Below are 14,250 nucleotides of genomic sequence, written 5' to 3'. Positions count from 1 at the left end.
TATAAAATAACTAAGGGGATGTATTCAATTTAGCATTTGATGTGATTTGATTTTTAATGGAGTTTTAGATGATTTTAATAAGTTGCAGAGATTTAGGTGATTTTTGTTATACTACTCTAGAATATCACCTAAAACAATGGATTTGAGTTTTATTTTTTTTAACTAAAAAACTCCACCCAAACACCCTAAAATCACCTCAAAACTTTAAAATCCCACAACTTAAAATATTTTCAATAACAGTGGATTTCAGAGTACTTTACGAAATGTCAAGTTCAATAACATTGGATTTTAAATGAGTTTTTAAAATTCATGTTTGAATAACAATGGATTTGTCATTTTAATACAAATCACCTGAAACTCTCAGTTGAATACACCCCTCTAAGATTAATTATTGTATTGTCTTGAAACATTGATAGTAGTATAAAAAATATATTGTTTGGAAACATTGATAGTAGTACAAAGAAATAAATATATTGTTTGGAAACATGGATAGTAATATAAAGAAAGTAACATTAGTGATTTAACGTAGGTTTAACTATAAAGTATAAAGGTGTATTTAATTTAAAAACTTACAAAATAAATGTTAGGTCCAACAGAATGTTTCTGTTTTAATAAGATAGATGAATATGCAATCAGGTGATCTGAATGAATAAATGTCTTTATCTTTACACAAATAAAATATATACATGTGAATTTAGTCATTACAGAACAAGCGGTGGGAATAAAACATCAACGGTTTCTCAGCTGTTGTTGCCTTATACAACGGGTTAAGACCAAATTAACTAACGTATTGTTGAATAATTAAACCAGACAAAGTCGTTAAAGTGAGTGAATCTCGAATCTTGATCCACTCTTATAAATATTATTACATAACTCGCAGCTCTTAAAGCTCATCCTAAAATCTTCTTATTTCTCAAACAGTATCTCTCAAAAGAAGAATATGAGTAAGAGCGAAATGTCAGCGAGCGAGATTGCTGCGGCGAAGCAAAAGAAAATCGACGAGTGGTTACCGATCACATCCTCCAGAAAGGCCAAGTGGTGGTACTCTGCTTTCCATAATGTTACTGCCATGGTTGGTGCTGGTGTTCTAAGCTTGCCCTATGCTATGTCAAATCTCGGATGGTACGTTAAGATCTATATCAAAGCAGGCTCTGAGATTTATAGAGCTTGAAACAATTAGTTAATATATATTTTTCATAATCATTTGGGGTAATTAATATATGCATATTAACCACTAATATTTGGTGGCTGTAATCGAATGTTTTTTCTGGGTATCTGTCTGTATATGATTCATTTATTTGATGTGCCTGTATTCACTATATACTCTTTTGTTGATAACAGGGGACCTGGCGTGACGATGATGATACTGTCATGGTTGATAACTTTCTACACACTGTGGCAAATGGTGGAGATGCACGAGATTGTACCAGGGAAGAGGCTCGACAGATATCACGAGCTTGGCCAAGAAGCTTTTGGCGAAAAGCTTGGCCTTTGGATTGTTGTGCCTCAACAGCTCATCGTGGAGGTCGGTGTCGATATCGTTTACATGGTCACCGGAGGTAAATCCCTCAAGAAAGTCCATGGACTCCTCTGCTCCGATTGCAAAGACATCAGAACCACATACTGGATCATGATCTTTGCTTCTGTCCATTTCGTTATCTCTCACCTACCCAACTTCAACTCCATCTCGGTCATTTCACTCGCCGCTGCCGTTATGTCCTTAAGGTAAGCTGAACCGTTTATTTTTGAAATGATATTTACACTCTTAGAAAAAAAAATCAAGACCTCTTAAACACATTTATTAAGTTTCGTTTTGTAACTTGAACATAATGCTGTGTTTCACTTCCACTTAGACTATTTTTAATGGTTTACTCTATTTTCTATACTAAAATAGATTAATTTTATAATAGAGTTGGAGTTACTCTAATGATACTCTATTTTAGAGTAAAAAATAGAGTGATGAACAAAAAAAAAATCACTCTATAATAAGAGTAAACATATTTTTCACTCTATAATAGAGTGAAAGAGAAATAGAATAATATTAAAGCATTTTTACTCTAAACTCTTTTTTTAGAGTTAAAAATATAGTGAAGTTAAAAATGCCTTTAAAAAACGTTTATACTTTTATACTGGATCATATATTGGTTTGATGATGTGGCTTGTAGTTACTCAACTATTGCTTGGACTGCATCAGTGCACAAAGGGGTTAAACCAGATGTAGACTACTCGTATAGAGCCTCGACAACACCTGGAAAAGTATTCAACTTCTTGAACGCGATGGGAGATGTGGCTTTTGCCTACGCAGGTCACAACGTTGTGTTGGAGATTCAAGCCACGATCCCTTCGACTCCGGAGGTGCCATCAAAGGTTCCAATGATGAGAGGAGTCGTTGTAGCCTACATCGTAGTCGCCATTTGCTACTTCCCTGTAGCGTTCCTAGGCTATTGGATCTTTGGAAACAGTGTTGACGACAACATTCTCATGACTTTGGAGAAGCCAGTCTGGCTTGTCGCAATAGCTAACTTGTTTGTCGTCGTCCATGTCATTGGAAGTTATCAGGTCTTCACTTATCTGATCCCTGATTGAATTGATAATCTAACATGAATATTGACATGTTTCTCTCTGAACTAATTTGTGGAGACAATAGATCTTTGCAATGCCGGTGTTTGACATGATGGAAACTGTTTTGGTCAAGAAGATGAATTTCGATCCTTCTTTCACACTCCGCTTCATCACTCGCAGTCTTTATGTTGGTAAGTCATACCTACTCTTTTTATACATCTAATTTCCATTAAAGCTACTCCATTTAATTATCTGATTTGTCGCGTCTTTGGACCATGCAGCTTTTACTATGTTCGTTGCGATATGTATCCCATTCTTTGGTGGACTACTCGGTTTCTTTGGGGGATTTGCTTTCGCGCCAACAACTTACTACGTACACTCTTGATCGTTAATTCATTTTCTCTAAAAATAAAGTTATGATTAATGATATAACTGACAAATTAATGTTGCAACTGCAGCTTCCATGCATTATGTGGCTCGTTCTCAAGAAACCAAAGAAGTTTGGTTTATCTTGGACGATTAACTGGGTACGTTCTTTGTACTAATGATATATACCTCGTGTTTTTATTGTACATGCACTAATATATTCTTTTGTGCTGTTTAAAAAAATAATGTTTTCTTGTACATGCACTAATATATTCTTTTGCGCTGTTTAAAAAAAATAAAAAATTGCAGTTCTGCATTATAGTAGGAGTTATATTGACGATCCTAGCACCCATTGGTGGCCTCAGAACCATCATTATCAACGCAAGCACCTACAAGTTCTTCTCTTAGATTTCTTCTTCTTGTGCAACACCAGCATAAATGAAGTTAGCTGCTTTAAGAAAATAATCACGGCCTGTCTAGGTTTTCTACGACTGTCAATATTGTTACTTCTAAAGCTTTTAGTATTAGTTAAAGACTCGTAATAATTTTTGTGAATTTTCAGCATTTATAATTTTTTCTTAACTCAGCTTTTATAATTTAAAACTCTCCATTCCCGGGTTCTTTTTTGTTTGTTATTTCGTAACTTTATGGGCCGGTGACGTACGAAAAGTTGATCACTAGATCATATAGTTGTCTAGATGCAATGTGACAGATATCAGAACTCAGACTATCGGCAAATGTAGCACGAAAGGGATTCAAATGTTAAAGCGGAAGCTGACATGGCCAGAGCCGTTGCTAATGTATTTTCGAACTAAAAGAAAAAAAAGTAAAGCAAAGCCTCTTTCTCTCTCAGCAGATTTGCAGTTGAAGAGTGAGAGAGCCTTAGGTTAAAGATGAACACTCGTTTACATAAGTAGAGAAATTATCGACTACTATGTTCTTTTCATCAATTTCATGCTTGATTGTTGATCACGATGTTACATAATGACAAATCTGATAACTGATACAATCATGCAAGGTAGGCACTTGATCCGTGAGTTAGGTGGATTAATAAATTACTATAACTTGATCCGGACAGATATTTGTTTTTATTTAGGAAGTGAAATGCTCGCGCATGACAACTATATTAATTAAATAGAATCTAAACGATATGCAAGATTGAGCAATAAATATGGTCTCTAATTTTGGATATGAGTTATTAAATTTATCCAAATCTATCTTATTAAAACAGAAGTACACATATAGAAATACTCTTAGTTTTCAAATTTAATTACACTTTCATGCTACTGAAAATTAAATTGAGTTTTCTATTTTAATGCTTATATTTTTTCAGTTAGATTAATGTCTTTTCGTTAAATAAATTTGAGTTAGATGTAATTAAATTGAATGTCATATTTTAATGCTTGTCTTTTCTAATTAAATTAATGTGTTTTCCTTAAATAGATTTTAGTCAAATGTAATTAAATCAACTTAAAAATACACTATATTCAAAAAACTATTGAAACAAATATTAACGAACTATTGAAACAACCTAAACTATGTAATTTGTTTTTAAAAGTTAGCTTCCACGTTTTTGGTGTTATAATATGTATACCATATATAAACAAATTAATGATTACTTCCAAGTTAACTTACGAATGAAGTATTTTGCATATATATTAGGATGATTCACTTATGTTTTAAACTTCCTAATTATAATTTTTTGGAATATTATCATCAATCTTTTTATAACAAGAATATTCTAGCGATATCAGATTCATGTTTTGAAAATAAAACTAATTTTATTGCCATGACTTTGTTAAAATAGACCGGTCAAATTATATCCCGTCCAATTGGATTTTTAGAATATTTATAACTTATTTTTAGTTTGATCCGGACTTATAATATACTAATAATACATTTCAATCATACAATTAAATATGAAAAATGTCAATATAATTTTGATCCAGCATAGTATATCAATATATATGTACATCCAATCTTTTTGTATAGTTACGTAACTGCTGCAACACACATCTAATAAAGAATATATAATATGATATAATAACAAAATATATGATATACATAAATCACAAAATAAACACCCGTGCGGTCGCACGGATCAAGATCTAGTTGAGTTATTAATTAGACAAAATGTGAAAAAATTAAAAACTTTAAGTAATCAGTTAAAAAAGGCAAGAAATTTTTCGTACTTCTATTTTAGTACAATAGATTAAAAACAAAACGTTAACATTCAGTCAATTTCATGTAATTAAAATTTTCTTGATATAATTCTCACCGTAAAAAAGTAGTGAAATAATAATATACTAGGTGATATCTGCGCTTTACGCAGAAAAAACGAACTAAATAGAAATTAGGATTTTTAATCTATAAATATTAGAATGGTAAATGTTTTAGTCACAAATATTACATATATGTTATATAATGAAAGATTAAAGGACATTGTGCATATTATAGAAAGTAATATTCGATTTTTTTTTAAACTTGTGTAATTGGTAAAGTGCAATTGAAGTAAATTTTGTGAAACTAAATCTATAAGAGTAATTTGCAACTTGTTTAATTGGTTAGATTTTTGTTTAATTATTTAATTTTTTTAATTGTTTTTCTAAATTAAATCCCCAAAATTTTGTGTGTGATTTTTAATTAGTTATGAGAATTTAAATAAATTTACAGTAACTTTTTTATATTACTAAACCAAAATGCATTATGATAGATTGCGTATATCAGTTTTCTATTTTTCAATATTGCATAAATAACTGTCAAATTTTAATTTCCTTAATATATATATTTTTAGAATAATGTTATTTAAATTTGCATATGAAACTTAAATTTAATATTTAATCAAATTTGGTTAAATTACGGTCATAACCTATGTTTTTGATTCATATGCAAATTGATGAACAATAACATTATTAATCTATTAACATTTATTTAAATTTTCTTAATCTCAAGGTCTTGTGGCTAAAGTTAAAGGATTTCAATTTATTATAAATATTCATTTTGAATTTATGTACTTCGTAATATCAATTCATAATAATAAGAATATTAATGACATGATTGACATTGTGACTTATACGGATGATGACCATTGTCATAATGACATGATAATGATTTGTAATGTATTATAAAAATAATATGCGTTTTTATTTTGGTCAAAAATATAAAATTTCATACCAAGTTTAGTCAGAAAGAGATTGAAATGGAGTAAAAAACACGTAGAACATGTAATGTATATGTCACTAACTTTTTATGATAACATATAGATTGATATTCACATTTTTAATATTTTTAGAAAAGTTTGTAACTAATACTTTATTAGTTGGTTCTATACATTTATTTTAAATCTAAATTAAAATAAATAAATTTAAAAATTATCGCCCAAGTAAATTATTATTTTCAATATAATTTAGAATATTTGTAAAATGATATTAATTAGCTATAAATTTATTTTTTATTTTTTTAGTAAACATTAACTCAAGAACAGATTAATAACTGACATGGTTAATTTCACCTCAATGTGAAAGAAAACGAATACTATATCGCCAAAATTTTAATCCGAATAATACCTAACTTTTTAGTTTATAATTTAAAATTTTCTAAAAGTATTATCTATTTATATATAATTGAGTTCTCTCAGTCCAGGGCTTGCCACCTAGGATTACAGGTCATAAACTCAAGCTCTACAGACATGACATTGTCGGATTAAATGAAATTCTGCGTCTTGAGCTATATGTGTCTTTGAGAAAAGAGATCGTAAGTTTTGTTTATGCTGGGTTTTCCCTGGGCCCACCCACAATCTGAGTTACTCTTTCTTTTGTGAAACCAGGCGTCACCCTCGACGGATCTGTTTCTCTGCAATTAGTTTGGCAGAGTAACACATAGTGATGTCAAACAAAGAAAAAACAAATGAAGTTAATAAGGAAACAATCTTGGATTTTTGGATTTAAAGAATCAAACCCCCCCCCCATTCTTCGATTTGATTTACAGAGACAATAGAAAAGAACAGAGATGAGCGATAGAGAGAACTCGGTGATGGAAATCGAAGAGGCTAAAAAAACTGATACAAGAACAGAGTCGACATTCATAGAAGAAACAGAGGTAAGATAAAGAATCTAAACGATAATCTGCTCTCTTCTTTGATACGATGAATGAACTCGGTTTTAGTCCTCATAATATAGTAATATAGAAAAAGATTCGATGATAGAAGAAGTAAAAGTCACCAAGGAAACAGAGTTGAACTATCTACATCTTGCGAAGGTTGATGATTTGTTATTAATTTCGATTCTCAGGGACACGATACGGATTTGAGGACGAGGGAATCTTATGGAAGGACTGATCGGAGACGAGAAAGAGATCCAAGATCCTCGGGAGAAAAGATGGTAAAGGTACTGATCAAGAACTCACTGCTCTGTTCTTTATAATTATGATAAAAAAAAAGTGTCGACACGGTTTTCTCAGGAGAATGCAACTCAGACGAGTGAATATCCAGCTCGCACCGGTGCAGGAGATTGTTACTATTACCTAAAAAACGGTCGTTGTGGCTTTGGACTAAGTTGCAGATTCAACCATCCACCGGTGAGTGAGAACACAAAGAAAGATTACTTTACTGTGTCTTATTAGTTTCAAGATATCCTCTGTTGTCTATTGTCTTTAGTACATCGAAATCAGATGAGATATGGCATGGTGCAACCGAGTCCCTATCCAGTTTCCCCACATCTTCCTGAGAGTAGTCAGATGAGACATGAAATGGTGCAACCGAGTCCCTATCCAGGTGCAAGAGATTGTAGACAATATCTACAAACTCGGCGGTGTAGCTATTGACCTAAGTGCCGATTCAACCATCCTCATGCACTGGTAAGAAAGAAAGAAAGCAAATTATCTACACTTTTTGCTGAGTATAAGTTTCAGTCTCCTTAATAGATGGTTTATTGATGTGAAAAATACGCATAGTTTTCCCTAATGCATGGTGGCAATCAATTCACTCCACTACATGTTCTTCAATGCGTATTTTTTCACATCCCCTATCAAGTGATTTGACTATATAATAAGATGTCTAGATCCTAGAGGAAATTCACAATCTTCGTGAAATCATAGTTGTGCAAAATATCAAGCAGAAAATATCCAGGAATGGCGATCACTAAGATCCAATTATCAGGTCTGAAGGTTGGTCATTGCAATAAGAGACCGTCGTAACACATATTCTTAGGTTTTGCGAAGCTACAAATGTGAAAAGGGTGGAGAGCTCATGGGTGTAGATCGGGTTTTCCTCGATGAAAAGGTAACTATTCTGTAAATTCATTCGTTAATTTAAGTCTATTAGTGATTCATTTTCCGAAAGTAGCCACCTGAGAATCGGTTTTTAGTTATCAGTCGACGTTGGTTCAGAGGGTCAATGAACTGAGCGTATTTAATGTCGTAAGAAGCAATAGCCACGTCAAACTTTTGGCATCACCAGGTTCTATTCGCTTTGACGAACAGATCAAGTTTGTCCAGCTTACTGATACAACAGCCTTTATCCCGAATTAGCAGTTTAGTTTCAGCTAATGGATTTAGGCTAATACAAACGTTGACTTGCTGGGTTTGTCATACTTCTCATGTTTTTATTAATCTTTAACTTTTTGGGTTGGAAATTATCGCCTCCCGAGTCACCATTTGCTTAAAATTAATCATGCAGATGAGTATCAGGTGTGTAATAATTACAATCCAACTTCACGGGTACGGTAGCCAAATTCTTTGGTTTCAAAGTTTTAAGTTTGTATTTTTTGGGTTAGTCAATGGAGTTTAGCTAATTATAAACTGTTACAACTCTGCATGGATACGGTTGGTGTGAGAGTGTATTTGATTATGTTGCAGATCACCTTCATAAGAAATTAGAACAGTTGCTAATATCAAGAGTCATCACCCAGACTAGAGCTGAGAACAACTCAAACAACGTCTGGCCTCAAACACAGTGCAGCCTTTTGTTTGAGATGATGAACAAAAAGAAAAGAGAAGAGAATTAACAGCGGACAACCCTTCCACAAAGAGTAATTACACGATACGAGCAACAATCCATGAATGTGTCAGCGGGACCTTCACGGTTTGCGAAGATAGAGGGAGCTATTGAACCACTCAGTAAACACATACACCAACACTTTAGCTAAGATTCTCTGTGTTCTCCATGTTTTATTGTTTCAAAGGCTATGGAGCAAAAGGCGATGGTTAAAAGATAAATATATTACAACCCATTTACCACAACATTAAAAAATGGACAAGTTGCAGGTTTGGAATCATGTTCCTAATCTCTGGATTCAAGTACACTTCGTATATAAAGTTTCCATGATAGAAAGCCTTTAAGTAACGTGTTTGGACACATGCTGTAAATCCACAGAGAAATGAGAAATTTGAAAGTTCCCAAAGTTGTAGTGTCCAAACTTCTGAAAACCGGATAGCTAGACAAACTCTTTTACTTTGTTAAATGCAACTAGTTTTTTTTTTGAAATTCAAGTTTCAGTAATCACCTGTAAAAGGTGAAAAGGCCCATAACGGGAGTTACAAGTTTGCAGACTTAATAGCTGCTTGGTTACAAAGTCCAAAAAAATAAAAGAACTTCTCGCCCAAACATCAAAAGAAAGACAGCCAAGTAGCTAAACAAGAGTTTTTTTTTTTTTTTTTTGTCACGGAGTAGCTAAACAAGAGTTTCTAGCAATGTTCGAGTGTTTTTTTGTAAAATGTTAAAATGTATACCATTTTGAACTTTTGAGTGTTGCAAGCAACTTATTACAACTGGAAATTGAAAGAAACAAAGAAACAACCCAACTCAAGCAACAAAAAGAAAGTTTGAGTTCTCAATCTATTATTATTTTTGGCTAAGAATGTAAATATCGATCTATTATTTTTCACGTCATTTTCAAACTATTCCTGAATGCAAAAGTTATTCTAGCAATGTCTGAGTTCTCAAACTATTACTTTTCACGTCATTTTCTCCAAATTTCTTTTACAGTTCTATGTTCATTAAATATCCATAGATTTCGTTAGGTGCAAATTTTTGAAACAATTTATTATCAAACTCAAATATGCAAAAGTTATTAATTTATTATCAAACAATTTATTCCATAGATGTGTAATTCACCAATACAGATTTCTCATTAAAAATACTTCGTCAAAGAACAACTGACAACCCACACCCTAAAGCACTGTTAAGTACACAAACATAGTGAATGAATTGTAAAATAAAAATATATAGTAGGTTAAGCAATAACTAGCTCAGTTACTACAATTTATTAAGCAACAAAAAAAAAACAACCTATAGCAAGAAAATAAGAGCAACTAAACATTATAACAACACGGACATGTAGCTACAATATCTCGCCAAGCATCAATAATTTTTGTATGACGTTGACATTTATCTATACAGTATAATAATTGGGAAAAAGAACTCTACCATAATTCTTTTATAAAAATGGAAGTAAAAAGATTAATATTTGCATTGTTAGGAAGAACTCGGTAAAAAAAAAACTCAGTAAAATACAGCAACAAGACAAAAAATACGTAGATGAAACATGATTATTTATAACGTAAAGTAAAAGAAACAAATAAAATTATCTTACCAGCATAAATCAAAACTGAACACTGCTTTCTTTCAAACCATTTTAAGTACCATATTGTAAATTTAGCCAAATGCAGCGACTCTAAGATTCAATCTCCTTACATTCTGCAAATATCCCATGAAAATTTATAATTCACACATATCATCAAACAATAGAACTAAAACTAAAAACAAATATCACCGAAATAACTAACGTATATAACAAACATTTTATTAAAAATAACAATATAGTCTCAGAATTCTAAACATTATGTGTTCTTTTATGATATCATAATATCATTTTCAATTTACACTGATTTTTTAAATGCTTCAAAAATTAATGTATATTATAAAATATTTTTGTTATAACTTCCCGCCCGTAGGGCGGGCCAACCCTAGTAACTAAAATTCAACAAATATGAAACAATATTAATTATGATATTTGACCATATTAAAGAATATAATAATTTATATGGTCAAAATTATTTGTCTATTAGCATTTATGTTGATTGCTTAGTTAAAAAATATTGGGCTTAAATTAAGGGATTGTCTATATATATATATGAATATAATATTTCTTTATTTAGTTTAGTCGAATATAAAATTTTTGAGAGTTTAATTTTAAAGTAAATAAAATATCATAAAATTAATAATAACTCATAGAAAATTAATGCAAAAAATTATTATATTGTTTCATTTTAAAATAAATTTACAAAAGAACAACATGACAATAAATGAATAGTACAATTATATCAAATTGCATCAAGTTATAAAATTTTAATACAATATTTTGTGCAAATAAAAATATTATTATCAAACATCTATATTATAAAATAATATATTATACTATATATGTAGAGTTTCAAAAAAAAAATACTATATATGTAAATTACAAAACATAAAAAATATACATGATATTTTGATAAAGACCCGTACAATAAAATACAAACATAGTCAAAACTTAAATAAACGAAAACAAAAGCATTTCAGTTTATATAATTTAGTAAGACAAAGATTAAGGGACATTCACATTAGAGCCGATTAAAATCATCTCAATTGTTAGGCCAGCAGCTGAAGAATACTGATTCCCAAAACGTATGATCTTCACCCTAATCATCTTCATTGATTTTAATGGTTTCAGATCAGATACAACAGTTATGGCAGCCATTATTATTACTAAATAGTTTCAAAGGTTTCGGGATTTAGGAAATGAATAAAATGAATGGGAGATGCGGGTCTTATATATGTTAAATATACCTTAGCCAATATCAATTATATCTTCGAAAATATAAACATTAAGTGGCATATATATTTACCTTGACAATCATTCATCAATATAAATATTTCCATAACATAAAAATTTGAAATATATGCCAATTAATATCATAAATTTACCTTGACAATCACTCACCACAATAAATATTGTCAAAACATACTTTTTATGTGTAAATGCCAAATTTAATTGCTATTCAAATCAAAACCCACACTCTCGGTTTAATTCGGTATGTGTAAACCCGTCAATTTTACCAATCTTAACATGTTTTTATATAAACTTACATTAACCATAATAATGTCAAGAAGTAAATCGATCTATTATTCTTATTCACCTAAAATAAATAAATTATTATATACATATTACAGTGAGAAACACGTTCCTCTTATGTGCATGGGATATACAAAAACATAAACGATATACAAAATGATCAACATCAACCAAATCTGGCCTAGAATCATATGCAACGACACTGTTTGATTCTTCTTTCTAGGCCATGGATAAATAACGTCACTGCCCAAGAGGTGTTTCTTCTTCTTTCAGTATTGGGTTGTTCTGTTCAGAAGAGAAAGCGTCTTTGTACCAGACTTAGAAGAGAGGAGTAACTTTGTCATTATTGCTTCAAAGACTGGAAGTCTAACAGATATCGACGTATGAACTGTTAAAAATGCATTGCATTTTTGAAGGAAGGATCATTGGCTCTCGTGTAGATACTCTTAAAAGTTGGTGAAACACGTGTATTAATCAATTACTGTGTAGTCTCTGCTCTGATTTTTTCCTCTACACAAGAGTTATTATTCAGCATCAAAATCAGGTTCTAGAGGCTTTTGCAGATTCAACAACCTCTTTGAACTCTCTGAACTCCTTAGTCTGTGACCTTTCAATGCATTAGCAGCAAATCTTAATGCAAATATCGTCGAACGTAGTCTAGAAGAAGGCTCTGTTCTTCTAAACACTGGAATCATGTCGTCTTCCTCCTCAGCATCATCATACTCATCTTAATAATCCATCTCGTCTTCCTCTTCTTTAATTCATCTCAGTTCAGTGTTTTTCCTTTTTGAATGTCGGCGCCAGCAGCTTGGATGAAGGGATAAACCCAAGTTTTCCATTGTTGAGAGTAAAACCTAAAAGTCTGTTCAACCTTTCGGCTATGAATTCTCCTAAACTGACTTGCTACAAACTTGAGCTCTTCACCACAGGTTTCACATAAGCTTTGTATCTCTACGGAATTGTCCACTTAATGGTGATAGATCAGATCAGTTACCGATTTTTACAGAAACTTATCGAGCAAGAAGGAAGCTTTTTTATGCTATGATTATCTAAATCAAGTAATCAACTTGAAGCCGGATGTTTTATCACGTAAAAGTGTTCGTCGAGAAAAGTGTTCATTGTATAAAGTTAAGGAATGTATTTGTTTGCATTAAATTCACACTTTTCGTGAGAAACGCGTGACACCTAAGCGTTTTGTTAAATAAAAGCTTCTTGTGAAGCCACGTCACACACTTTGCCAATAAACATTTAACGTAAGTTTTAAAAGTGCTTCTCCTTTAATATATAGGGGACTAGGATAAAACTTGAGTCTTGCGCAAGGTGAATTTATATGAAAATTATTTAAGAAATATTGTATGAAAAATAAAATTCATGTTCTTGATCGAATTAATATTTTTGGCCCTTAAGTATTTTTTAAATTTTTTTTGTTAATTACATAATTTATTTACTGATTAGCTGATCCCATTTTAAAAAATATTTTAAGTCAAAAAATCTCTTATCACATAAGAACCTAACGTTTAGGAAGAATAATCCCATACCTACTATTTGGTTACAATGAAACTATGTCAGTTCGGTTTTATATCATGATTTAGAAATTTAAAAGTTTATTATGGTTATAAGAAGTTTATGTTTACATGTCAATCATATCTATCTTCAATGTTTTTCTCTTTTTATGTCACTTTTTCATTTTTGTTATTGCTCGATATAAATATTGATTTTGAAATTTATTCTCATTTTGTTCTTTTGTTTTTGCCTGAGATTTATAAATATTACAGATTTAAAATTATTAAAGAGATACATACTTAGGTTAAGATCTGCGTCTTGTGCACAATAAATATTTTATATTTATTACTTATTTTATGTTTTTCTGCATATTTTGAAATAATAAAATAATAATTATATATTAAATAACTAAGAAACCAGTTACTATCATGTAATAAATTGGCGTACGCATATAAATCAAATGATCACTCTTGTTTGTTCGCAATCATTTTAAGGTAAATATATCAAAACAATCAATCTTATCTATGTATATGATGTATAATAAATTTAAATGACACTAGATTTTGATCCATGCGGGCCGTACGGATATTAATTTTCTGTTTTCGTTTTTATTTGTTTATGCTAAATGATGTATTTGTAATATTTGATCGTTTTATATTGACTAAGCTAGGGGTGGGTATTTGGGTACCCACTCAAATTCGGTTAAAAT

General features: G+C 31.0%; 1 protein-coding gene across 2 annotated transcripts; it reads left to right on the top strand.

The window, feature by feature from the left end:
* The first annotated feature begins 720 nt into the window (after positions 1 to 720).
* LOC108861401 (lysine histidine transporter 2) lies at positions 721 to 3,548 on the top strand. Of its 2 annotated transcripts, XM_018635254.2 has the most exons (8): positions 721 to 824; positions 922 to 1,122; positions 1,342 to 1,725; positions 2,166 to 2,559; positions 2,648 to 2,753; positions 2,844 to 2,935; positions 3,021 to 3,089; positions 3,238 to 3,548. In XM_018635254.2, the coding sequence occupies exons 2-8, from the start codon at positions 941 to 943 to the stop codon at positions 3,334 to 3,336; spliced, it is 1,326 nt and encodes a 441-aa protein (XP_018490756.1). In that variant the 5' UTR covers positions 721 to 824; positions 922 to 940; the 3' UTR covers positions 3,337 to 3,548. The 2 variants fall into 2 exon arrangements, with proteins under 2 accessions (XP_018490756.1, XP_056842696.1); XM_056986716.1 differs by lacking the exon at positions 721 to 824 and having other exon boundaries at positions 838 to 1,122.
* Positions 3,549 to 14,250: the final 10,702 nt, after the last annotated feature.

Source organism: Raphanus sativus, chromosome 5 (genome assembly GCF_000801105.2).
Source record: "Raphanus sativus cultivar WK10039 chromosome 5, ASM80110v3, whole genome shotgun sequence".
Classification (NCBI taxonomy): domain Eukaryota; kingdom Viridiplantae; phylum Streptophyta; class Magnoliopsida; order Brassicales; family Brassicaceae; genus Raphanus; species Raphanus sativus.
Note: the sequence above shows the minus strand (reverse complement) of the source record. Positions and strands in the feature narration are given on the sequence as shown.

Excerpts from the sequence above, each read along its gene's own strand:
- LOC108861401 (XM_018635254.2), top strand. The coding sequence starts at position 941 with ATGAGTAAGAGCGAAATGTCAGCGAGCGAGATTGCTGCGGCGAAGCAA. Across the intron at positions 1,123-1,341 it reads GCTATGTCAAATCTCGGATG|GGGACCTGGCGTGACGATGA; the intron begins GTACGTTAAGAT and ends TGTTGATAACAG. Across the intron at positions 2,560-2,647 it reads ATGTCATTGGAAGTTATCAG|ATCTTTGCAATGCCGGTGTT; the intron begins GTCTTCACTTAT and ends TGGAGACAATAG.